The sequence below is a fragment of the Salvelinus alpinus genome, chromosome 19 (assembly GCF_045679555.1).
Source record: "Salvelinus alpinus chromosome 19, SLU_Salpinus.1, whole genome shotgun sequence".
NCBI lineage: Eukaryota > Metazoa > Chordata > Actinopteri > Salmoniformes > Salmonidae > Salvelinus > Salvelinus alpinus.
The window spans coordinates 27869939-27894817 of record NC_092104.1 but is presented as its reverse complement, the minus strand read 5'-3'; the positions used below and the strand labels follow the sequence as shown (position 1 = coordinate 27894817).

General features: G+C 42.4%; 2 protein-coding genes across 5 annotated transcripts in view; one reads left to right on the top strand and one right to left on the bottom strand.

The window, feature by feature from the left end:
- LOC139545218 (histone-lysine N-methyltransferase NSD3-like) overlaps positions 1-1347 on the bottom strand; it is a 28650-nt gene extending 27303 nt beyond the window's left edge. For all 4 annotated transcript variants that reach the window (XM_071352744.1, XM_071352746.1, XM_071352747.1 and 1 more), the window contains exon 1: positions 1018-1347. The gene's annotated coding sequence lies outside the window, so the exon portion shown is untranslated. The remainder of the gene's footprint in view (positions 1-1017) is intronic.
- A 1195-nt stretch (positions 1348-2542) lies between these two features.
- On the top strand, positions 2543-20607 carry LOC139545910 (LETM1 domain-containing protein LETM2, mitochondrial-like). Its single transcript, XM_071354130.1, has 10 exons — positions 2543-2790; positions 6428-6496; positions 6685-7210; positions 11458-11601; positions 12723-12866; positions 13085-13408; positions 13613-13732; positions 14325-14420; positions 15367-15432; positions 15882-20607. Exons 2-10 carry the CDS (start codon positions 6450-6452, stop codon positions 15933-15935), a joined length of 1521 nt encoding a protein of 506 aa, XP_071210231.1. The 5' UTR covers positions 2543-2790; positions 6428-6449; the 3' UTR covers positions 15936-20607.
- The last annotated feature ends 4272 nt before the right edge of the window (positions 20608-24879 follow it).

Genomic DNA, 24879 nt, shown 5'->3' with positions numbered 1-24879 from the left:
CCTTAATTTCACTTCTAAAAAAAATCATATTGTTTGATCTCAAACCACCATGAATAAATGCAATGTACTATTAATGTGTAGGCAGGACCTACACATTTCATTCAGTCAAACAGCTCTAGATGTGAAAGCATAGCCTAGATGGCCAAGCTCCCATGCCCTGGGTGAGACAGAAGTACAGGGATAATACAGTGATAATTACAATAATAATACATTGATTCCGAAATTGAACAGTTAAATAAAGTGTCATAACGTTGTTACATGCACAAAATAACCTTGAATCAATGTGTCCTTTTTTGGTGTCGACTAAACCTGGATTTGATTGAGATAAAGCAGCCTTTATTGCCATTCACAAGGTGATATAAGGGGAAATTCATTCTCATTAATATGTATCACAGCTACTACTGCTGGATGAGAATATAAAGTAATGTAGATCACGCAGTCCAGCTTTGTATACACGAGTTGATACACTGTAACACCGGGGTCACTTTATTGAAGAAAACGACGCGCACACAGACTGAAATATTGTTACATTGTACTGAGTGATTGAACTGCATCATTAGCAGCCGTGCTGTGCACTGTTCTGCTGCGATGTTTTTATCTAGCTAGCGTAGTTAGCTCTCATGAACACTGGCAAATGAAATATCGTGTCAATATAAAAACACGTATCTAAAGCCGAGACGATGTTCTTGCATTCTGACACGTCCGCAATGTTTACTCATGTATGTTGACATTTCAATACGACGCGGAAGACTAGAAACAAGATGGCAAAGGAAGCTATACATTGTTGCCAATATGGCTGCCTTTGCCCCTTTAAATCAAATTGTCTATCGTGATAACACCTCCATCATTCGTTTGAAGAAAATGTTGAAATATAAACCTAAATCCACACGGCGAAAACCTTTGCTAAATGCACAGTTAGGATGTCAGCAAGCTGTTTATCAATGAGAAAGATTATGAGAACGGAGAACGAAAGATGCTGTGAGAGTCGCGAGATGTATTAAAATAAAATGTCAATACCTTCAGCGTGTCCCATTCTAAACACATACACCAGATATCTGCGCTTCCTTGTGCAAATTACAAAAAGGGATAAAATAAAAAATCTTGGGAAAATATTAGAATGCAGGCCTCTCCGTTTCTAACGCAATTCATTAATAGGGGCAATTTACGGTCACTGCTCGGTCTCCATGTCTTGTCTATTTGCTGTAGAACCTAAGGCCTAGTATTTTGCGGAATCTTGGTGGGAATGATCTCGCCCCCTTATGTATTTTCATTTTACTGGCTCCCTCTTCCTTCAGCTGTAACAAAAGCACCCTGCTTTGGGCCTTGTCTGTCTCGCTCAGCGCCAAATCACAAGCTCCCGATTGGTGGGGGTCACACAACCAGGCGCAAACCGGGATGTGTAGTTCTAATCGTTTAGAGAACATCTCAGCAGCAGAATAAAAATACAGGCCTATTAGGAAAACAATGAAAAATAAAATACAGCAAAAATATTGTATGCATAAGTTAGGTCTGGATAACGTTGGTATAAGCTATGTAAACAGAAACAAATTGGGCCAGCTCATATGGCCTAATGTCAAACATCATGTCCTAAATAGATGGTGAAAATATAAATTCCTGTTTAGATATTCTCTTAATTGAAAAAAAATATTATCTGAAATAATCAATGTGGAACGATCATGATATGATAGATAGCCCAGCCCATGTATTATGGCATGAAAGGTTAAGAGGACATAATGGCCCAGGAGGCCTTGACTGCACTCAGCAGATTTAGTAAACCTGACAGATAATAAAACATAGGCTACTGTACCTCAACATAGAAATGTGAGAAAGGCACTAGTGTGCAGGCTATATATATCAATAGTGTGTAGGCTATATATTTCATAGTGTAGTCTTATATAATGTATAACTTACTATAATAGCCTACACTAGCCTGTGTGCAAATTGTGAGGCATACAGTGAGTTCAATGTCTATGTACTTTGGTTTGACCATATGTGCCATTTTATAGCACCTGCCCACTCTTCAAACCAAATCAAATGTTATTTGTCACATGCGCCGAATGCTAACTTTCAAGCCCTTAACCAACAATGCAGTTTTAAGAAAAATAAGACTTAAGAAAAATCTTGACTAAATAAACTAAAGTAAAAAATAAAAGAGAAACAATAAAAATAACAATAACGAGGCTATTTACAGGGTAATGCAAATAGTCCAGGTAACCATTTGATTAACTGTTTAGCGGTCTTATGGCTTGGTGTAGAAGCTCTTAAGAAGCCTTTAGGACCTAGACTTGGCGCTACGGTACCGCTCTTTGATGCATATTAGAATGTAAAATCATACAGTATTTGTTATTATTACTTTATTACTGGTGCAATTTACGTTTGAAGGGAAGCTTCTTTTCAATCAAATGCAGTTAATCAAACCCCGATATGAGTGGGTCTTCCCTTTAAGTGGATTGGTTCCCACTGGGAAAATATTACTCAATCTATTGGTTCTCAGCCCTGTCAAACAATCCCATCCTCGCCTGATCTAGTACGTCAACAACAATCATGCTTATGTGAATTGCAATAACCTTTTCAGAGCAGCAGCAAAAAATGGGCGAAGTTGACCAAAAGGGTACTTACTACAGGACCTTTCTCGAAGAAATACTAGTAATAAACCCATCGTAAATGTGTTTATTATCGTCGCACATCTTCAATCAGCCGACTACTGTGAATGGATTGTACTATTTTGTTATTTTAGATCAGCCTTACGACGCCCAGTCGGCAGCCAAAGCAGGACATTTAACATTCGAGGTAAGTTAAGAAACAAACCTCATCGTCAATCGACTTCCAATTTCAGCCTGTATTAACATGTTTGCTAAGGTCATCCGATATTTTAGATGTTCCGTTGTCAAACTGTGAAAAGACTGCAGACGTTAGCTATTTAGCTAGCTAGTTTAACGGTCTTCATCCAATCTGCACATACTAGTTAGATAGCTAGCCACACTACTAACATGTTGTTGTTTTAACTAGCTAGCTATGGCGTGAGCTTGGTTGCGTTGTGGCCAGATTGATAGTTGAGCAAATTGCCCCGTTCAGGCATCTTTCGAGAGTACGTTAGTTAGCTGGTCGATAGCATGGAGAACTCTCTGTACCTTTAGCTAGTCAAGTTACCAGTACCTAATGATTGTTCCTATGACATGTCCTGTTTACGTTCTCATGTGACATAGTCATATGTCTAACTTTACCTACTCATAGCTAATAAAATGATCGCCTAGTATTATTAGACCAATTAATCCACTTATGGAAACACAACATTGCTATCAGCAAAGATGATTGGAGATGTGAATTATTCTGCTAGCATACAGTCACTGCTCCTTTCCACCCGCCTCGCTCTGCTTGCTTCGCACTCCCGCTTCTAGTGATTTTTTTGTTGATTTATCTGTGCGGTTTGGCCTTCAGCTGCTCGAAATTTGAGACAAAATATCCACAGGAAAGTATTGTTTTCCCGACTTTTTAGATAGCCGGTAGGTATATGGTTCGGTTCTGTACCAAAGTAAAATGTGTTCTGTTATCTCTCGTCAATAGCTATTAAACCATGCTATGACAATGAACATGACATTCTGAATCAGGGGAGGATGGACAACCATACACACTTGGATCATTTTCATATTATATATATTTTTTGCAGATTGAAATCCGAATAAAAAAACATTTATTGTTCTCCATCCTCCCCTAATTCAGAATATACAATTTTCATTATCATGGCATACTTGTTGTCAGTTCGCCGGCTTTTCTTGCATAGGAGCAGATGAATACTCTCCCTCCGAGCCCTACAGTGGAGGTGTCATAATACCCATAAAACCTAGCGGTCAAACAGGGAAATGGTTCCTATCGTTTTTCCACAGGGAATTTTAGAAACACTTAAATTAAGGGCAGTGTTTCTTGTAGGCTTACCCTGTCATGACGCTTTTATAATCTTGTAAATCTCTATCGGACCAGGTGACTTTTATTAATATATTCAGCTCTATTTGCTCTCAGATTCGAAAATGCAAATTAGCACAAAAATAGACATCATGCAAGACTACAAATCCCTGCAAGCTCCTGCATGTCATTTCTAGCTGACACCTTTGCTAACAGGTGAACTGCACAAGACAGTTCACAGAATTATACATTTAAAGACATTTAGCCAATTAATTAATTACTACATTTAGCTAACATTAGATATATAAGATATCATGACATTTGTAGTTCTTTATGATAGCCACATTAGCAGCTAATTAGCATTTCATTTTTGGGGGGGTAAATACACATTAGTATATTGATACGCCTCACATTGTCCTAGAGAGATTTACACGGATATCAAAACGTTATGCTAGGGTAAGCCTACACAAAACACAGCCCTTATATGAAGTGTTTCTAAAATCACCTATGGGAAAAATCCATGGTGAAAAAACAATTGGAACCATTTCCTTGTTTGACCGCAAGGTTTTATGGGTATGACTCATACTGTGGTACTTGTCGTGCAGTTAAAGATCCAGGGGATAGCATACAGGAACGGAGTTTCCATTGACACACTTAACAGCAGGTACCAGCATAGGGAAAGGGAAAGGGGGATACCTAGTCAGTTGTACAACTGAATGCCTTCAACTGAAATGTGACTTCCGCTTAGGCCTACATGCACTCAAATAAAACTTGGAGCCAGCCAAGTGATGTCAATTTCGGGATGTGGAACAAATGGACAATTAGTCTACAGAATGACTACAGCTTTTGCTTATTTTCTTCTCTAAAGATTATTTAAAATTCAAATTCTTCTCCTTTTTTCGCCGCAATGAAGTAATTCAAGGATGTGTACGCCACCATCTTGATGCATGTCATGATGACACTTACCTGTCTCGATCAATGTGAGAAGATTTGTAATAGACAAGATAGTGGCGTACACAATGTTGGATTACATAATGGAGCAAAACATTTATTTTATTTAATAACGGAGCATTTTCTAAATTCAAACGAGCTCCCTGCAACTAGACATTGGCATTAGTTGTCTTCCAAGTCGGGAATTGAAGTATTGGTCAAATGGTCTGTGCTACGCCAAGACATTTAGGGTTGTGCCGATATATGATTCATTCGGATATCGTGATATTTGACATTGACGAGATATTGTGAAGTGCAAGAGGATATATTGTGATGTTCAAGACTATACTCTATTTGAACTTTACAAATCAACTGCAGTTTTATCATTTAGGCTGTATCAATATGTTGAAAATGACATCTAAATGAATTAACTAAGCCTTGTAAAAATGTTTTGACATCCTAAGATTATTTAATGAGAATGTGATTAGAGTATCGTAAATAAGCACAAAAATCGCACAGTTTGGAATTATCTAGTCATTATCGGCGCAAAACGATTATATCGGATATCGCAATATTTCGACTAGCATATCGTAGAAGAGGACTCCCCAAATTTCGCCCAACCCTTATGACATTAGCCCGTTACAATCTGCTAGCTAGCCTACACACAGTATTTGAGTCATCGGCCTATCAACACGTATATACTTATCATGCTAAATGTGACAAATGGAAACATTTTCTTAAAGTTTAAACAGAATATAAGAAACAAATCATAAAATTTAATGTGAATTCACAAGGCAAAAGGGTTCTGCATATAACCGCTAAGGGGCAATGCAGTTCCATCTACTGCAGTCATGGCTACTCCTTCCCTCCATACCCGGGTCTCAGATTGAGAGATTTTGAGAGAGAGAGATTTTGAGAGAGAGAGATTTTGAGAGAGAGAGAGAGAGAGAGAGAGAGAGAGAGAGAGATTTTGAGAGAGAGAGAGAGAGAGAGAGAGAGAGAGAGAGAGAGAGAGAGAGAGAGAGAGAGAGAGAGAGAGAGAGAGAGAGAGAGAGAGAGAGAGAGAGAGAGAGAGAGAGAGAGAGAGAGAGAGAGAGAGAGAGAGAGAGAGAGAGAGAGAGAGAGAGAGAGAGAGAGAGAGAGAGAGAGAGAGAAAAAAATCTGTATCTCGCATATTCACCAAAGTAGCCTGAAGTTTGCCTCTTTCTCCCTGGTTTTATTTAAATTATACAACTTTCCCTTGGCCTTTTTATAGCCTATCATAGTCTATAGCACGTCAAATAAATAATGTTTTGTGATAACTGCACTGTGATTTAAACATTTTCCTTGGCCTTTTTATAGCCTATCATAGTCTATAGCACGTCAAATAAATAATGTTTTGTGATAACTGCACTGTGATTTAAACATTTTCGGTTAGTGATTTCTTTCTAAACGTTAACGATCCCAATGTTGTTTAAATGTCACACCCCTACTAAATACATTACAAAGACATGGGGTTCAAAATTAAATAGCTTCACACTATACATCCATCAGTCCTAGAAAATTGTAAAGTAACATTATTTATTAATTTCACTGATCTTGTTGTTCACCCTTTCAGGAGACCTCGATTTGCCGGTGCAATGGCAGTGTTCAGTCCACAGGTGCTTCTGGCAGTAACAAGATCAAGGTAGGAGACCAGGGCACCTGCTCTACATTAGAAACCATTTAGACCTGCACTAACCTCTACTACACAGACAGTGGGGCCACTGTCCGTGTCCACAAGATCCCTGGGTGCTAAATCAGTTGATTAACACTCAGGAAGTCATATGACCAGGCAGTCACTGACATACAGGTGTATCTGTGTTCTGTCTCCAGGGGATCTTACCTGCTGTCTAAAAGGCACAGCTGCTGTCCCCTCCCCTACACTGCTTACGTCCACCACCACCTGGACCCCGCCAGCCGCCTGTCACCCCTAACCTCCCTCAGGCACTCCAGGTCTGGCTATCCTCAGTGCGTTCGACTCCATGGCGCCAGACCCCACCACACCACCCTGCTGGCCAGATCTCTGCACAGCTCCTGTGTCTGGCTGCAGGGCACCAAGCAGGACACCAAAGCCCCCGCCACCCCAGCCCAGGATGACCCCCCAGGGACCCCCAAGAATGGCCCCTCTGTCCCCGCACCCCAACCTCCAGCCCCTGCTCCCCCCGCTGCCGTCACTGTAGCGGCTACAGCTGCCCCTACGGTCCAGGTAGTGAGGAAGTCTATTGGCCAGAGGGTAGTGGATGAGCTGAAGCACTACTACAATGGTTTCAGGCTGCTGGGAATCGATACCAAGATCGCAGGGAGGATGGTGTGGAGACTTCTGCACGGACAACTGCTCTCACGCAGGGAGAGGAGACGGGTAAGGCCGGGGGAGTGATACAAATAAACCAATGTTTCATCTACCTTCTCCATCCCAGTCGTTAGCCACCATGGCCCATAACGTCCCACCAATGGACAGCTTAGCTGACAATATCACAAAAACTTTGTGTTTGCCTCAAAGGGGCAGAAGGCCATGTGTTGTAATGGTTCTGGGTGACCAGGTAGCTAGCAACAATGACAAGAAACTGTCATGTTGTGAATCATGTGTCTTGTTTCAGCATGGTTGATCTTGTTTTTTTTATTTATTTTTTTTTTATTTATTTATTTATTTTTAAATTTTATCCCCTTTTCTCCCCAATTTTTCGTGGTATCCAATCGCTAGTAATTACTATCTTGTCTCATCGCTACAACTCCCGTACGGGCTCGGGAGAGACGAAGGTCGAAAGTCATGCGTCCTCCGAAGCACAACCCAACCTAGCCGCACTGCTTCTTAACACAGCGCGCCTCCAACCCGGAAGCCAGCCGCACCAATGTGTCGGAGGAAACACCGTGCACCCGCCCCCTCGGTTAGCGCGCACTGCGCCCGGCCCGCCACAGGAGTCGCTGGAGCGCGATGAGACAAGGATATCCCTACCGGCCAAACCCTCCCTAACCCGGACGACGCTAAGCCAATTGTGCGTCGCCCCACGGACCTCCCGGTCGCGGCCGGCTGCGACAGAGCCTGGGCGCGAACCCAGACTCTGGTGGCGCAGCATAGCACTGCGATGCAGTGCTCTAGACCACTGCGCCACCCGGGAGGCTTATGGTTGATCTTGTTGATACCATGTCTTGTTTTGAGGTGTTTTGACTGATGTCAAATTTGCTAGCTAGCTAACCAACATCTGTAATGTTGTATTTGAGAGTACTCATTGTGCAACTTCATTTATGTTTTCAATAAACATTGGAGACGAAATATAGTTTACATGTTATAATCAATCTAAGCCAACCCCACCTGTTTTGCCCTATAGTTGCGTACGCGTCGGTTTTGTTGCTGAACAACCAATCCGTCTATTGGTTCCACCGATCTGACCAACACTGGACGAGACTAGAGCTTGGTTAGACTTAATGAGGATGATCAGCATGTAAACATTGATTGAAAGTGCTGAGCTGTATTTGACCTATATGTGACTATGTTTTAGGTTGACTCTAAACTGTCTCCTGCATATTGCCCTCACGGCAGCCAGCATGTGTATAGTAGGTCAGACTGTCATTGTTGTGACCATGCAGGAAGTGTAGGCTGAACTCTCTCTGTGTTTAACATGTTCCTGAAGGAGTAAATAAAAGGCTTGGGCGATATACAGTGTATTTAGAAGTACCGGACATATGATTTTAAATACAGAAGAAGAAAAAAACGTTTGTTTTGTTCGTTTTTTGGGGGTCTGGGTGTGAGTGCTACACCACTGCTTATAACTATAAGAAATCTAAGATATGTCAAATAAGTTATACCCAGCTCAGGGCTCCAGCTATGCATTTGGTTTGCTAACTTGCTAGCTAAGTGGCTAGATGTCAAGATCAAGCTTCTTGGTTCCAGCAGAGACATTCAATCCCCTCCTGGATCAAGATCCCTTGTTCCCCCCCCCACACAAAAAATTAAAACGCGCCCCTTATGTGCACTTCCGGTAATACCATATTTCCCGGTATGGTACAGAGATGGTATGAAAATCAGGATACTGCCAAACCCTAGTAAATAACAGGGTGAATCATAATTTTATGCCTGAGGGCAGGGTGAGAGAACCTTGGATGTGTCCCAAATGGCACCCTATTCCCTATGTAGTGCACTTGTTTTGACTAGGGCCTCATAGACTTCTGTTCAAAAGTAGTGCACTATATAAGGAATTGGGTCCCATTTGAGATGGGGATTTGATACGCATAACGTGGTGACACAGCTCCATCTTGGGGAATCCAATTCAGAGGGTGTCCTGTTTCTAACAGTGACTGCAGTTGGTTGAAGGGTTCACGGTCTAGACGAGCAGCACTTTCTCTGCTAACTACTACCCTCCATGTTGACGCTCAACGCTCCATGACAATAATAACATGATAAGAATTCCCATTAGAATACTAAATCTATGGCTTTGAAATGGGGTGCCTTTCGTAAATTCGCTCTTGCTATCCTTCGATTTCAGAGCACTCTCGTCTGAGTGTGCCAGAGTTTAGAATATTTGAGGAATTTACGAACGCTCAACACCCGTTCGAATATGGCAGGTGTAAACAAATGTTGTCAAAAAAGCGTAATTAAATTGTTGCCAGCAGCACAGTTACAGTCACCAACGCTCTAGATAACATGGAAACAGCCTAACCAGCTCTGCCAGAGTGAGTAAAATGGTCAGAGTGAGCTGTTCTCTCATTTGTGTCTGGAAGTAGCTAGCAAGCTAACCAACGTTAGCCAGTTAACTTGGGTGCTTGACTGCTGTTGTGAGGTCAGAACGCACGGATCAACCCTACTCCTCGGCCAGAGCGTCCAGTGTGAGCTCTGAACGCTCAGAGAGCGAAATGCTCTGAATTTACAAACGGACAATCTGACAACGCTCTGAATTTACGAACGCCCAAAGGGCACTCTGAGCGCACTGGCACTCCAGATTGAATTTACGAACACACCCATGGTCTTACTGTACATCCTACAGTTACCAAAGAAAGCTTTGGCATACTGTAGTCTCGTGATTCTCATAGATCTGTCTTATGTAATATGTGCCTTTCAGTTAATTGGAGGGCAGGATTTACAGCAATGGAGTACCAGGAACCGGAGAATCATGAAACAATGATCAGCTGAGCACCTCAATCTCTGGGAGGTGTTCAGCAGTCAGGCACGTAACAGGGAAAGGTGTTACCCGTTAAACTTGTTAAACCAGTAACAATGCTGCTCATTTTTGCTTTCAGTTTGAACATGTTGTTTTCTCTCGTTGTGCCTATTGAACGCAACCAAAGGAGTCCACCACATGCTGTGAGGTATTCTAGTTGAAGCCTCAGCCAATTTTAGAAGCCCACCTGTTGGCCATAGTGACAAAAGCTAATTTCCTGAATTTCTACACATTTGGCCATGTGGTGAAGATAACATTTTGCAGTTTTAAAGCACATTTCCTGCAATTATCCACATTTTGCCATGGCCTATGCTATCTGAGTGACTCAAACATTATAACAAAATCAATGGGGGCCCAATAACATGGCAAAAAAACTCCTGAATGCAGCATATCTTTGGAATTTTAGATTGTTTGTCCTGAAAGAGGATCTTATAAAAAATATATATTTAGGTACATTTTTCTACCTACTTTATATCTTGTTTTAGTCCTTTAAGTTTACACTGAAAACGGACATAGGTGGCCCGCCCAATACTTTTCAATGCAGAGAAAAAAGTCCTCTGACTTCAGCCTCCAGGTTCATCAGTAAGGCTGATTTAGAAGGATGTATTGACCCTATTGCTTCAATGATACAGGATAGGCACACCAACAGAATTTGTTCCTGACTTGCCTAGTTAAATAAAGGTTAAAAAAACAGCCCGCCGTGTGACCCATGCTGTGTGAATGCCATGGTAGAGCTTTTCTCGGCACCGGTCTATTTTAGAAAGACTCACAGTCCTGGTAGTTTGCCAGAGACTGAGGGACAGAATCCTAACATATTGTTGCCCATGGTGGGTCAAGGTGGAATACTTCTTGTCTAATGGCTTAATATGTGACCACAGACATTCGTTTTGGTGACTTGGGAGGTCAAAAGGTCAAAGAACATTTTTGCGAAAAAGTTTTGTTAGTCATATTTAAAAATGTTTTTGTCAGTCACATTTCTAAATGTTTGGGATCCACTCTGTACATAGGTGTTGTGCACTGCAAAACTCACATTGCATCACTGCATCTTCTATAATGCCAATAAACCATATGGCAATGTTTGGCTTCCAACCCCTGTTATTCTCTCTCTCTGTCTCTCTCTCTCTCTCTGCCGCTCTCACTTGTTCTCTCTCTCGCGCTGGCTCCTCTTTCTGTCTCGCTGTCCTCTCTCTCTCTCTCTACTCTTGTTCTCGCTCTGGCTCCTCTCTCTGACTCGCTCTCTCTCTCTCGCTCCTCTCTCTGTCTCTCGCTGTGTCTCTCGCTCTCTTCTCTCTCGCTTTCCTCTCGCTCTACTCTCTCTCTCTCTCTCCTTTCTCTGTCTCTCACTCCCTCTCTCTCCCCCTATCTCTTCTCTCTCCTCTCCTTTGACGTTGTTACTTATCGTTGTCAGACATGTTACTGTTTGGTTTGCTAAGTGTTATCTGTGTCTCTCCAGCTGATGAGGACGTGTGCTGACCTGTTCCGCCTGCTACCCTTCATGGTCTTTATCATTGTCCCCTTCATGGAGTTCCTGCTTCCCGTTTTCCTCAAGCTCTTCCCTGAGATGCTGCCCTCCACCTTCGAGACAGAGACCAAGAAGGCACGTTTTTCACGCTGTTACAATGTTAATGACCCTGTTGTATGCTGCTTATCAATGGTCTAAACTTGCTTCCTTGTTTCCTCTCCTTCATCTGGACTGATCTGAAGTCATGATATTTTAGGTGAAAATGGCTGTTTTCCTGTTCTTCCATGTCAATGCAGATGAAAGGAGACAAAAGTACACTATTGAGATACATCCCAGTAGGAATATCCTTCCACAGACCTGTAGGCCAGTAGAATAAGCAGGGGTGTGTCCCAATAATCTCTCCTTTCTCCCGACGTGTGCACTTGTTCACCTCCCTTCATAGATTTGACAGTGCATTACTGTTCTAAGAAACTCTTTAGCCCATGCCTACACCAATCCATTGTTTTTACATTTGTCAGGAATAGTCAACGAGTGCACACTTCAGGAAGAGAGAGAGATTATTGGGATATACCCCAGGTCTTTGTGTGGGATTAGCCCCAGTAGGCCTGACCTGTCGGGTCTAATGGTCCGTCTGCTCATGGCTGAATGACTCTCAGATATGTCCTCCTGCTCCTGTACAACAGTGGTGCCTGGCCTGGCCTCTCACATCATGGCCGTTGGGATACCAACAGGAAGCAGTGGTAAAGACCACCTTTAGCCAACTGGTGCATTTTGAAGTGGGAATGTTTTCAATTATGAACAGGGTGGTTTGAGCCCTGAATGCTGATTGGATGACAGCCGTGGTATATCAGACCGTATACCATGACAAAACATTTATTTTTACTGCTCTAATGACATTGGTAACCAGTTTATAATAGCAATAAGGTACCTCGGGGGTTTGTGGTATATGGCCAATATACCACGGCTAAGGGCTGTGTCCAGGCACTCCGCTGCGTCGTGCCTAAGAACAGCCCTTAGCCGTGGTATATTGGCCATATACCACACCCCCATGCCTTATTGCTTAAATATACCCTTTTAAACATTACCTTTCAACTTGATTAAATGCGATTGAAGCTCCTTTTTAGAACATTCTAAACCAATTGCTATTAGCTAATGCTAGATTATGCATAAGGACCATTTGAGAAATAACTCTTTATAATAATCTCTTTCTCCTATCCTTCTCTCCCTCTCTGTTTCTCCCTTTTCTTTCTCTTTAGGTGGAGAAGCAGAAAAAGGGTCTTGCTGCTAAGCTGGAGCTGGCTAAGTTCCTCCAGGAGACCATAGCGGAGATGGCCAAGAGGAACAAGACCAAGGCTTTGACCGAGGACGAGACGCAGCGCTTCTCCACCTACGTACAGAAGGTAATTTAGCCAGGGGGCAAAGGTCACTCATCCAAAGCTCTGATTCATGATTTAATGAGTGTTTCAAATGTTCATCCCGTTGTGTTCGGTAGCCCTTGTCAAAAGGTCTTACAGACCTGATAACGCTCAAGATGTGATTATACGTCCTAAGCCTGTCTGCATGACTAGAGTCCCAAGACTGCTCTAACTAACCCCTGTCCTCCCCCTGTCATCTCCAGGTTCGTCACACAGGGGAGCAGCCCACCACTAAGGACATTGTCAAGTTCTCCAAGCTGTTTGAAGACGAGTTGACGCTGGAGCATCTAGAGCGCCCCCAGCTAGTGGCCCTGTGTAAGCTGCTAGAGCTGCAGCCCATAGGAACCAATAACCTGCTCCGCTTCCAGCTTATGATGCAGCTGAGAAACATCAAAGCAGATGACGAGTTGATAGCCACTGAGGGTGTGCCTGCTATGAGTGTGTCAGAGCTACAGGCAGCATGTCGTAGCAGAGGGATGAGGTCACTGGGTCTGACCACTGACCAGTTACATCAGCAGATGCAACAGGTCAGACACTCAACCTATCTATCTGCAGATCACCTTGTTAAAGATGCATCACTTCAAGCCAGTAAAGGAATCAATCTATTAATTGTATTATAAGAGATGCGTCCCAAATGGCACCCTATTTCTAAGGGAATAGGGTGCCATTTTGGACAACAAACAATTGGCTTCTTCAGTGACCCGTAACCTCTCTCTCTCTGTCTGTTCTAGTGGTTGGACCTGCACTTGAAGGAGAACGTTCCTCCCTCTCTGCTGCTGCTCTCCAGAGCCATGTACCTGACTGACGTCAAACCCATCATACCCGTCATACCCCCTGTACCCAAACTAGAGGTAAGACATCATACCCCCTGTACCCAATTAGAGGTAAGACACCCCCAACCAGCTCAGTTCAGAATGCTGAAAGGTAATCTGATTCTAGGTTTGGGATCAAGGTACATTTCTGCCTTCAGTGAGTCCCATAGAAGCACAGGTTTCCCCGAGAACTAAGGCTTGACCATCAGATCATGGAGACCTGCCCACATTCTCATGACTGTAGTGATGTAGAAATGCAGGTCAGCCATGTGAAGTACTGTACTTGCTGCCAACTCTCTAAGGCTGAGTTTTCACAGCCAGCCCAATTGTGATATTTTTTCCACTAATTGGTCTTTTGAACTATCACATCAGCTCTTTTCACATCAGCTCTTTTCACATCAGCTCAAAACTGATCTGATTGGTCAAAAGACTGTGTAAATGCAGCCTATGAGTCTCTATCACCACAACAGTCTCAGGACACTTTGTGGAAGGCACCACCGCTGCTTACACTACTGGCTTTATCATTCCATTTGTGTGTGTGTTTTTGTTTTCAGAACAGTGTGAGATCATGAGAGAAATGTGTAAGTATGTATGATGGTAATGTAACATCGAGTTGTGTTGTGTGTTGCAGAAGGCCACTCCTCCCCCAGCTGAGATCCCAGAGGGAACCGCAGCTTCCTCCTCAGACTTACTGGTAGACCCAGCTCTGGTCATCAAAGACAGGACGGTCAGTACACAGACAGACACACACACACGACAACAAGGTTTCTGTTATGAAAATGTGGCGTTTGACCGGCAGCATTTGAATTTACCGGACCCATATGCATTGGATGTGTAACCTGATTAGGGTGTTTGTTAAGTTCATGTTTTAAGTATCCCTATATTTCTGTTAGTACGGGGCTTATCACTCAGTCAAGAGTGCGCATGCGCAGGAAGTCTGGTCGTTGATGGACCTAGCCTTGAGTGTAATGGCTACTTGTAGTGTGTTCGTATAGTAAACTTTGTTAAACTGGAACCTTGTCGTTGTGTCATTTCGAGTTAACAGTGTTCACCCACAGTGCTCAGAATGACTGAATTCAGATTTCGATTATGGTAATTCATTTTAACAGAACGGTGTGCGGTTCCTTCTTACCGAATTCCGATGCCCACATTTACTTCTCCCCAGCCAACAAGATGAGTAATGAACAGGAAAATCACTAGCCTATGTCAATCTACGATTCCCCCATAGTAGAAAAGTTGACCTATTCTATTGGTCAGCTTGTCGAGAAAGAAATAGCCCAAACAGACTCTTGGACAGTTGTGGGACAATAGATCCCAAATTCATACAACCAGTAGGCCTAGGCTACATTAAAGTTTATATAAAACTATTGCTTCTCAATATGGTCTGATTTTGGCTAGGCTACACAGTAAAGGGTATAAAACATGAGCACTTTTTTTATGGAAGGGAAATGGAATGCAACACATGATTGGATCATCACTCACGTTTCATCAAAACACAAAGTGCTTTCATTAGATAACAAAAGCCAAAGATAGAAGGCATACAATTTTCCCACAAATCATGAGCCCCAATCATGAGCTTGGTAGCACTGGTCAAAGACAGACCGGTCAGGAATCTTCTCCAGGATGAAGCAGTATACAGTGTCCTCATGTCTGGTGTGTTTCTGTTCCTCCAGGCAGAGGAGTTGAGAGACAATGCTGCCATCTCAGACAAACCTCCTACCCCTGCCCAGGTCATCCAGGTCAGTCACCTTTGACCCCCAGTCATATACCCACAGGGATTAGTTACCAGATGGAATGGCAGAAAGTGCAGTGCTTTTTAAGCCCAATACGGTCTCATCTTTCTCACGACATCCTAGTCTCTCTCACACACACACACACACACACACACACACACACACACACACACACACACACACACACACACACACACACACACACTTGCTCTACGGGAACAAACAAATTAACTATACGACAATTAACCATTTAGTAGTTAAATTACAGTATGCCCATAACAACAGGTTCCTAAAATATCAAGTCAATAAACACCATGCACTGATGTATGTAAATAAGCTATTTAAAAGTATGTTTATTTCATTTGTTAAAGTCCATGTCACCATAATTCAATGAATGCCATTGGTCTCTTTTTCATTGTTTGTTCCTAGAATAACCATTGTCCTCTGACCTGTAGGCTAAAGGAGCAGAGGCGTCCCAGAAGAGCAAGATGAGCGCCAACGGAGTGTGAGGAGGAGCTAACAGTGAGCAGGACTGCAGGGGCTTGACCACACCACAACCCAGTGTCCTCATGGGTGGGGGGGGCTAGACAATCAAGCTAATCGACAACCTAAGGGATCAGTCAACCCAACCACCCATCTACCCTCCTTAACGCCGCCTCCTCCTGAGTCTAAGATCCCTTTATAGCCAATGGGATCGGTGTCTGATGGAGAGAGGGGTCATAAGATCATCACATGAGATGTTAATGCCATCAGACCAGACGACGTTTGGCTAAGATAGCACTTTTGCTCTCTTTAATTCTGTCCATGGATCAGAGCCCTATCCTCTCTGGCTACACCTGGATTGAGGTCGCTGGCAGGCGTTTCAAACGGGACACACACCTCTGCTCTGTCTGTTCATTCTCTGGGTCTTCTCACCTGCATCTATTTGGTTTCAAGTTCATGCACTCCATCCATTGGGTTTTACACTCAAACTCAGCAGGACAATGTAATGTAACGAAAACTCTGAAAAGACCCTGGATTAGGATAATTGTTTTGTTTTGGGATCACAGTAACCCAGTGATGTAACAAATATGATTATTATTTTTATGTCCTTGAAGAGTAGACACCGGCTGGTTGGTTGGTCTGGTGTAACTTTAGTCTGTTTCACTTCAGGTTGTATTTAGACTCATTCATTAGGCTTCTGAAGCTGATTCCTCTTGACTAGATACACCTCAAAGACGAAAGCAGTGGGTGGCCGCGGTGTGTTAAAGGTGTCCACATGCTTCCCAGACTAAACAGTTCGGTAGAGTATGTGCATATATTATGCTGACATTTTGTTACGCTTTTGTTCGTTTTGATCAAGCTGAAGTTCGGAGCCGAAGTCTACACCCCTTCATCGGTGATTGTTCAACAGTAGGGATTCTCCGATAAAGTCTTTGTTGTCATTCAACTAGAGACGAATGGTCTTCATGACATTTTTATCATAAAGAAATACTGCGCCTTTTTCATCTTAGTTAGATGTAAAATTGCGCAACTAAGATGTCTTGGGCAAAAACGTCAATTTATGACAGGTTTCTTGAGTTATCTTAGATGAATTCTGACTTTTGAGGAAGTGTACAGTCATTTTGAGACTGGCTACGGCGTTCGATGCTTTTTTCTTGTTTTTCAAACAAGTGTATTTTAAGGGAGTATGCAAGCACACTCGTTGGGTTAGGCGCCAGCCGAGCTGAAGCATGCTGACGCCTTTAAGGGTCACCACCTTGGTGTTGACAAACGGTGGGGATTCAACATGTACAGTTGTTGTGAAGTGAACAGAAAATGAAGGCCGACATTTTAGTCAGAGGTGATAGGACGGCCACCCGCTGCTTTGAAAAGGTGTGTTTTGTCTCTTGAGTTGGCTGAATCACCTCCAGATCAGACTAACAAAAACCACCACCTCTTTCTCTTGTATATTTGTAAATACCCTGTACAATGTTCATTGTCTGGTAGAAAAGGTACAACTGTTCTGTCCAGTTGGTTTGCCACTCCCTCAAGCTCTCTCAAAACTAAAGAGTTCTATGAACTTTTGCCCTCATAATATTTTATTTTTTGTTTGTTGAATATTTCAATCTTAAGACTGGGCAACACTTCACTTTAACTTGCCTTTATGCCATGAAGTTACTCTCTAACTACCCTGGAAACCAGACTGTAATTGTTCAGATGTAAATGGTAATTGCAGATAAGGTACAAAACACTAATGTCTAAAGTAAGGACATTTTACAAATTATGTCCAGGTAGTTACAGTGTAGTTGCATTTAATTACACCAGAAAATGTAACACGTGGTATCTATGCAATTTATTGTGAAGTGTCACCCTATGACTGAATGAAGTGGCATTGTGTAGTTGATTGCAGCTGTAAATAGTACATGAACACTGATTATTTTTGATTGTAAGAGTGCGAGAAAGTTCACTCATTAACACAGAAGAGGCTGTAGTAGCGCCTAATTAAGCAATAAGGCCCGAGGAGGTGTGGTGTATATGGCCAATATACCAAGGGCTTTTCTTATGCATGACGCAACGCACAGCCCTTTGCCGTGGTATATTGGCCATATATCACAAACCCCCAAGGAACCTTATTGCTATTAACTGGTTACCAATGTATTTGGAGCAGTAAAAATAAATATTTTATCATACCCGTGGTATACGGTGTGATATACCACGGCTTTCAGCCAAACAGCATTCAAGGCTCAACCACACAGTTTAAAACTTGATTATAAACACAACCGCCAATCTGTGGACAATTAGCTTTTCTATTGAAATATACAGTGTATATATTGTGTTAATGCTATGACAGTACTACCGTTTATTTACACATAAAAATAAAAAAAATTAAAAGATAATACTTGACTGCTATTGGATATGATCCATACCCACTGTTCCAACAAAACTAATGAAATATCTACAGAGAAATCTCAAATAAGGAATTTGAGTGAAACCACATGAAAATGCAGGATTTGCGAACTGTTAAAGGATTGCACTAGTGTTACATTTTATTTTAGATTCTCAAAGAGCTTGAAAGATGGCCCCTATTTCATGCTGAAATGCCTAGTACACATCCTGCTTACATTTAGAGTTAATACAACCATGTGAACAAGAAGGTATTTGGAAGGTTTACCATATAAACATATGTGTACTCTACTGTATATGCTTTATGCTTCAGTGTGTGCGTTTGGTGTTGCCTTAGCATTGAGGAAAACCTTAAGTTAGGGGATTACCTTTTTATGAACCTCTCCCACAACTCACCAACCAAATTACATTGTTTCATCATAGTGCGTCTTCCCTATCTCCGATCTGTATGTGAGTGGATAATCGAAAGCAAGATGTCCAACCTTCTGCTTTGACCAATCCAACCTTCTCAGATCTGTTATTACTTCAAGGGAGTACTATTGGACCTGGGACACTTCTTTCCATCCCAACAGTTTATTTTTTTACTTGGTTTAAGGATTTTTAGAAAATGAATTTACAGGCAGAAGGTCTGTAACGAGGTGCTTTGTTACCTATGCTCTCTGTGGAGTGTCTCCTCTGCCCCTTCCCCACTGGCTCTTATGGAAGATGTTTACACTGTGTTCCAATTCCCCTGCCTTGATTACTTACCGTGTCTCCTATCCTTCATGTCCATACATGGGTGAAAGAAATCCACTGTATTGCTTACGCTGTTACCTTTTTAGGTCCTTTTGGATCAATGATCATGAAGGAAATTAGATTAGGAAAGGAATTTGAGAGAGAATTAGGACACAGACTTAGAGACTCACGTAAACACCTGTATGAACCCTCTCACTCACATGCCCAATTCCCAACCCCAACCCCTAGACACTTGTTGGTACAAGCAATATAGTGAAAATCACACCTAGGTGGAGCAGCACCATATTGCTGAGCGGTCGGTGTGTAGGATTAGGATTAGTTTGGTGTGGAGTTGGGTAACATGAACTTACTCCCAAAGGTATTTCTCATTAATGTCGCACAGACCTGCGGAGAAAGACAGACATTGTGGTATTTCAGTGTGTTGCTGTTGATAATTTGTGGTGAAATTGAGAGTTGATTTGGTCAGGAGAACTTTAATGGAACAGTAACTTATCCAATCATTTGATGGCAGATATGGTCAATGGTCCTACAGTAAGACATGGGCTTGAATCAACTTAATATAATATATGATACGTATTACTAGAACTAGCCACATAAGTCATCCATTGATATCAATGGGAGATTTGTTTAAAGTGATGGACACATAACTGAGGTTAGGATTCAGCCCTTCAACTGCTTGGACCTACACTGGGGGAATAAGGATGAGTGGAAATGCCCTTTGCAAATGTGTCCACAGGTATTGCACTGTATCATGTATTGATATGACTATTACAGACAGGACAAGACCGTGAGGCTGTGTGGAGTTTATGCCTTCTGAATGATTGACGTCTGCACCTTTTGTCATAATGGATTCCATAGATAGAGAACATACTCTTCTTCAACTTATTTTCCTTGAAATTCCCTAATTTCTCTTCAAACAAGGCTTATTTTTTCATAGTTTATTATTTCATTTGGCAGAACTTATTTGTGTTACTAATATTAGCTAGCCTTGTGCAAACTCTGGACGTTATGACTATGACCTTGCAGGAGAGTGTTTGTGACTGATGGATGTAGATCAGGGATGGCCATCCTGCCTAAAGAGCTACTGGGTATGCAGGCTTTTGATCCAGCCCAGCTCTACCTTACCTGATTTAGCTAATCAAGGTTCTGATGATCAGCCGATGAGTAGAATGAGGTGTGTGTGTAAGAGCAGGAATAGAGCAAAAGCTTGCATAACCAGTAGCTGTCTGGGAAGAGGGTTGGCTACCTCTGAAGTAGAGGTTACCCCTAACCACAGATGTAGAATCACCTATCCCTAACAACCATTTGGGAGACAAATGTATCTGACCCTGTATCAGTGGTTATGGACAACCTCTACCTCCTCCTTTGGTGGCTTTCCTTGTGTAACAGACATTCTACCTCTCATGTTTACCCTCCTGTCCAATAAGCTCTGTAATGGAGGTCAGATGACACTCAACCATGTACAACATTGCTACATTATTTAACCAGCGTTGAAACAATACATCGTTCTACGGTGTCAAATGTCTGCTTGGGAGATGAAGTTCTGATGAAGTTCAGCATTAAATTTATAAAAACCCTTTACACTTGAGTTCTGTTTCTTTATTTTTGGCAACAAACTTTTGCTACTACAGATGTCTGGCACTATGGATATCTGGCCCAGCTACTGACAGGCTAGGAGGTGCTTACATACATAAAGCTTCAGCATCTAAACTCAGCAAAAAAAGAAACGTCCTCTCACTGTCAACTGCGTTTATTTTCAGCAAACTTAACATGTGTAAATATTTGTATGAACATAACAAGATTCAACAACTGAGACATAAACTGAACAAGTTCCACAGACATGTGACTAACAGAAATTGAATAATGTGTCCCTGAACAAAGAGGGGGTCAAAAGTAACAGTCAGTATCTGGTGTGGCCACCAGCTGCATTAAGAATTGCAGTGCATCTCCTCCTCATGGACTGCACCAGATTTGCCAGTTCTTGCTGTGAGATGTTACCCCACTCTTCCACCAAGGCACCTGCAAGTTCCCAGACATTTCTGGGGGGAATGGCCCTAGCCCTCACCCTCCGATCCAACAGGTCCCAGACGTGCTCAATGGGATTGAGATCCGGGCTCTTCGCTGGCCATGACAGAACACTGACATTCCTGTCTTGCAGGAAATCACGAAGAGAACGAGCAGTATGGCTGGTGGCATTATCATGCTGGAGGGTCATGTCAGGATGAGCCTGCAGGAAGGGTACCACATGAGGGAGGAGGATGTCTTCCCTGGAACGCACAGCGTTGAGATTGCCTGCAATGACAACAAGCTCAGTCCGATGATGCTGTGACACACCGCCCCAGACCATGACGGAACCTCCACCTCCAAAGCGATCCCGCCCCAGAGTACAGGCCTCGGTGTAACGCTCATTCCTTCGACAATAAACGCGAATCTGACCATCACCCCTGGTGAGACAAAACCGTGACTCGTCAGTGACTCGTCTGGTCCAGAGACGGTGGGTTTGTGCCCATAGGCGACGTTGTTGCCGGTGATGCCTGGTGAGGACCTGTCTTACAACAGGCCTACAAGCCCTCAGTCCAGCCTCTCTCAGCCTATTGTGGACAGTCTGAGCACTGATGGAGGGATTGTGCGTTCTTGGTGTAATTCGGGCAGTTGTTGTTGCCATCCTGTACCTGTCCCACAAGTGTGATGTTCGGATGTACCGATCCTGTGCAGGTGCTGTTACACGTGGTCTGCCACTGCGAGGATGATCAGCTGTCCATCCTGTCTCCCTGGAGCGCTGTCTTAGGCATCTCACAGTACGGACATTGCAATTTATTGCCCTGGCCACATCTGCAGCCCTCATGCCTCCTTGCAGCATGATGTGTGATGCAGAGTCAGTAGAAAGGTCTCTTTAGTGTCCTAAGTTTTCATAACTGTGACCTTAATTGCCTACCGTCTGTAAGCTGTTAGTGTCTTAACGACCGTTCCACAGGTGCACTTTCATTAATTGTTTATGGTTCAGTGAACAAGCATGGGAAACAGTGTTTAAACCCTTTTACAATGAATATCTGTGAAGTTATTTGGATTTTTACTAATTATCTTTGAAAGACAGAGTCCTGAAAAAGGAATGTTTCTTTTTTTGCCGAGTTTGTGTGAGGGCTAAATGTGCACAATTTCTCGCATGGATTTTACAATGGTGTAAACTCCCTCCAGACAATTCTTACACCAATCCTATACTTTTAAATCCATGGAAGGCAGTGTGCAAGGAAAAGGGTGGAGAATTGAGACATATCCCAAGATAGCAAAGTAACATCTGGTTCTAGTTCTATCCTAGTACCGTTCTTTATCAGTAATAGATGAGGGGATATCGTTTTGATACTTAATGGGCACCGTTCCAATTTGCTCTCTTCCCCTAGGTCTTACCGTTTTATGCTTGAAGACTTGACATGTCTGGATAGGTAAAATTTGTGTAGTGGTGGAGCTTCCACCATATTGTTTCCACCTTGCAGATCTGCAAACATTAAATAGTTATTGGACTTGGGACCAGATGATGGTATAGCACAATGCCTTTCTGACTAGAAGCAGCAGAGGGAACCATTACCTGTATTTCTAGAGCAATAGGGGCTTTCTGCATTTATAAATGAGACCAGCAGAGAGAGGCATTTGTATTTGTATTTATTATGGATCTCCAAGGCAGCATCAACTAACTCTTCCTGGGGTCCAGCAAAATTAAGGCAGTTATACAATTTTAAAAACATTACAGTACATTCACTACAGAACTCACAACACACTAAGTGTGTGCCCTCAGGCCCATACTCCACTACCACATATCTACAACACTAAATCCATGTGTACGTGTGTGTATGCATGTGTCTGTACCTATGTTTGTGTCACTTCATTGAGGCTTAATTACATGAGAGTCTACTACCTCTACTGTCCCACATAGCACCGGGTTCACTATATAGTGCATTACATGTTCCTGGTCAAAAGTAGTGCACTACATAGGGAATAGGCTGCCATTTGGGATGCAGAATTCTTGTCATGGTATGGTGTGTGACACTTCAGAGGATCTATTTTAATTAATGCTTGGGCTACCCAACTGACCCAAAAGCCGTTTCTGGTTTCTAAATTGTTTTGTGATTAGCATAGTATCCTGCTGGAAAACGTATGTGTTATGGCTTTACACCCCCTGCTATATTGTGGATAAAGAGTTACCTGTCAGAACACAGAGGGTGCTCTTTAATGGAAGCCTCTCCAACATAATCCAGGTAGAATCAGGAATTCTCAGGGCAGCCCCTTACTTTGAGTAAAGCCAGTGTGTATGTATGTGGATGACTTAACACTATACACGTCAGATACCACAGCGATTGAAATGACTGCAGTTAGTTTCAGAATGGGTGGCAAGGAATAAGTTAGTCTTAAATATTTCAAAAACTTAAAGCATTGTATTTGGGACAAATCATTCACTAAACCCTAAACCTCAACTAAATATTGTAATGAATAATGTGGAAATTGAGCACGTTGAGGTGACTAAACTGCTTGGATTAACCCTGGATTGTAAATTGTCATGGTCAAAACATATTGATAACACAGTATCTAAGATGGGGAGAAGTCTGTCCATAATAAAGCGCTGCTCTGCCTTCTTAACAGCACTGTCAACAAGGCAGGTCCTACAGGCCCTAGTTTTGTCGCTCCTGGACTACTGTTAAATCGTGTGGTCAGGTGCCACCAAGAGGGACTTGGGAAAATTCCAATTGGCTCAGAACAGGGCAGCACGGCTGGCCTTTGGATGTACACAGAGTGCTAACATTAATAATATGCATGTCAATCTCTCCTGGCTCAAAGTGGAGGAGAGATTGACTTCATCACTACTTGCATTTGTGAGAGGTATTGACATGTTGAATGCACCGAGCTGTCTGTTTCAGCTACTGGCACACAGCTTGGACACCCATGCATAACCCACAAGACATGCAACCAGAGGTCTCTTCACAGCCCAGAACAGACTATGGGAGGAGCACAGTACTACATATAGAGCCATGACTATATGGAACTCTATTCCACATCAAGTAACTCATGCAAGCAGTCAAATTAGATTTTAAAAAACCTGAAAAAACACACCTTATGGTGTGAAGAGACACAAACACAGGCACAGACACATGCATACACTCACGATAACATACGTGCGGCACTATACACACGTACACATGGATTTTGTGTTGTAGATATATGGCAGTAGAGTAGTGGCCTGAGGACACACACTTAATGTGTTGTGAAATCTATTGTGAATGTATTGTAATGTTTTTAAAATTGTCTAACTCCCTTAATGTTGCTGGACCCCAGGAAGAGTAGCTGCTGCCTTGGCAACAGCTAATGTGGATCCATAATAAATACAAATTACCAACCTAAATCTTTTGCTATTCAACACATTTTCCCTTTAGGCTGAGAGAAAATGTAGCTCTTTTAAAGCTAATTTCCTGCAATTCGACACATTTTACCATGGGGAATAGAGAAAAATGTGCATGTCTGTAGCTAATCTCATGTAGTGGTGTAAAGTACTTTACTATTTATATTTTTGACAACTTTTACTTTTACTTCACTTACATTCCTAAAGAAAGTAATGTACTTTTTACTCCATACATTTTCCCTGACACCCAAAAGTACTCGTTACAATTCAATGCTTAGCAGGACAGGAAAATGTGGTCTAATTCACATACTTATTAAGAGATCATCCCTACTGCCTCTGATCTGGCGGACTCACTAAACACATGCTTTCGTAGAAAATGTGTCCGGCTGCTTTGCTTAATATAAGGAACTTGAAATGATTTATAATTGTACTTTGACTTTTGATACTTAAGTATATTTTAGCGATTA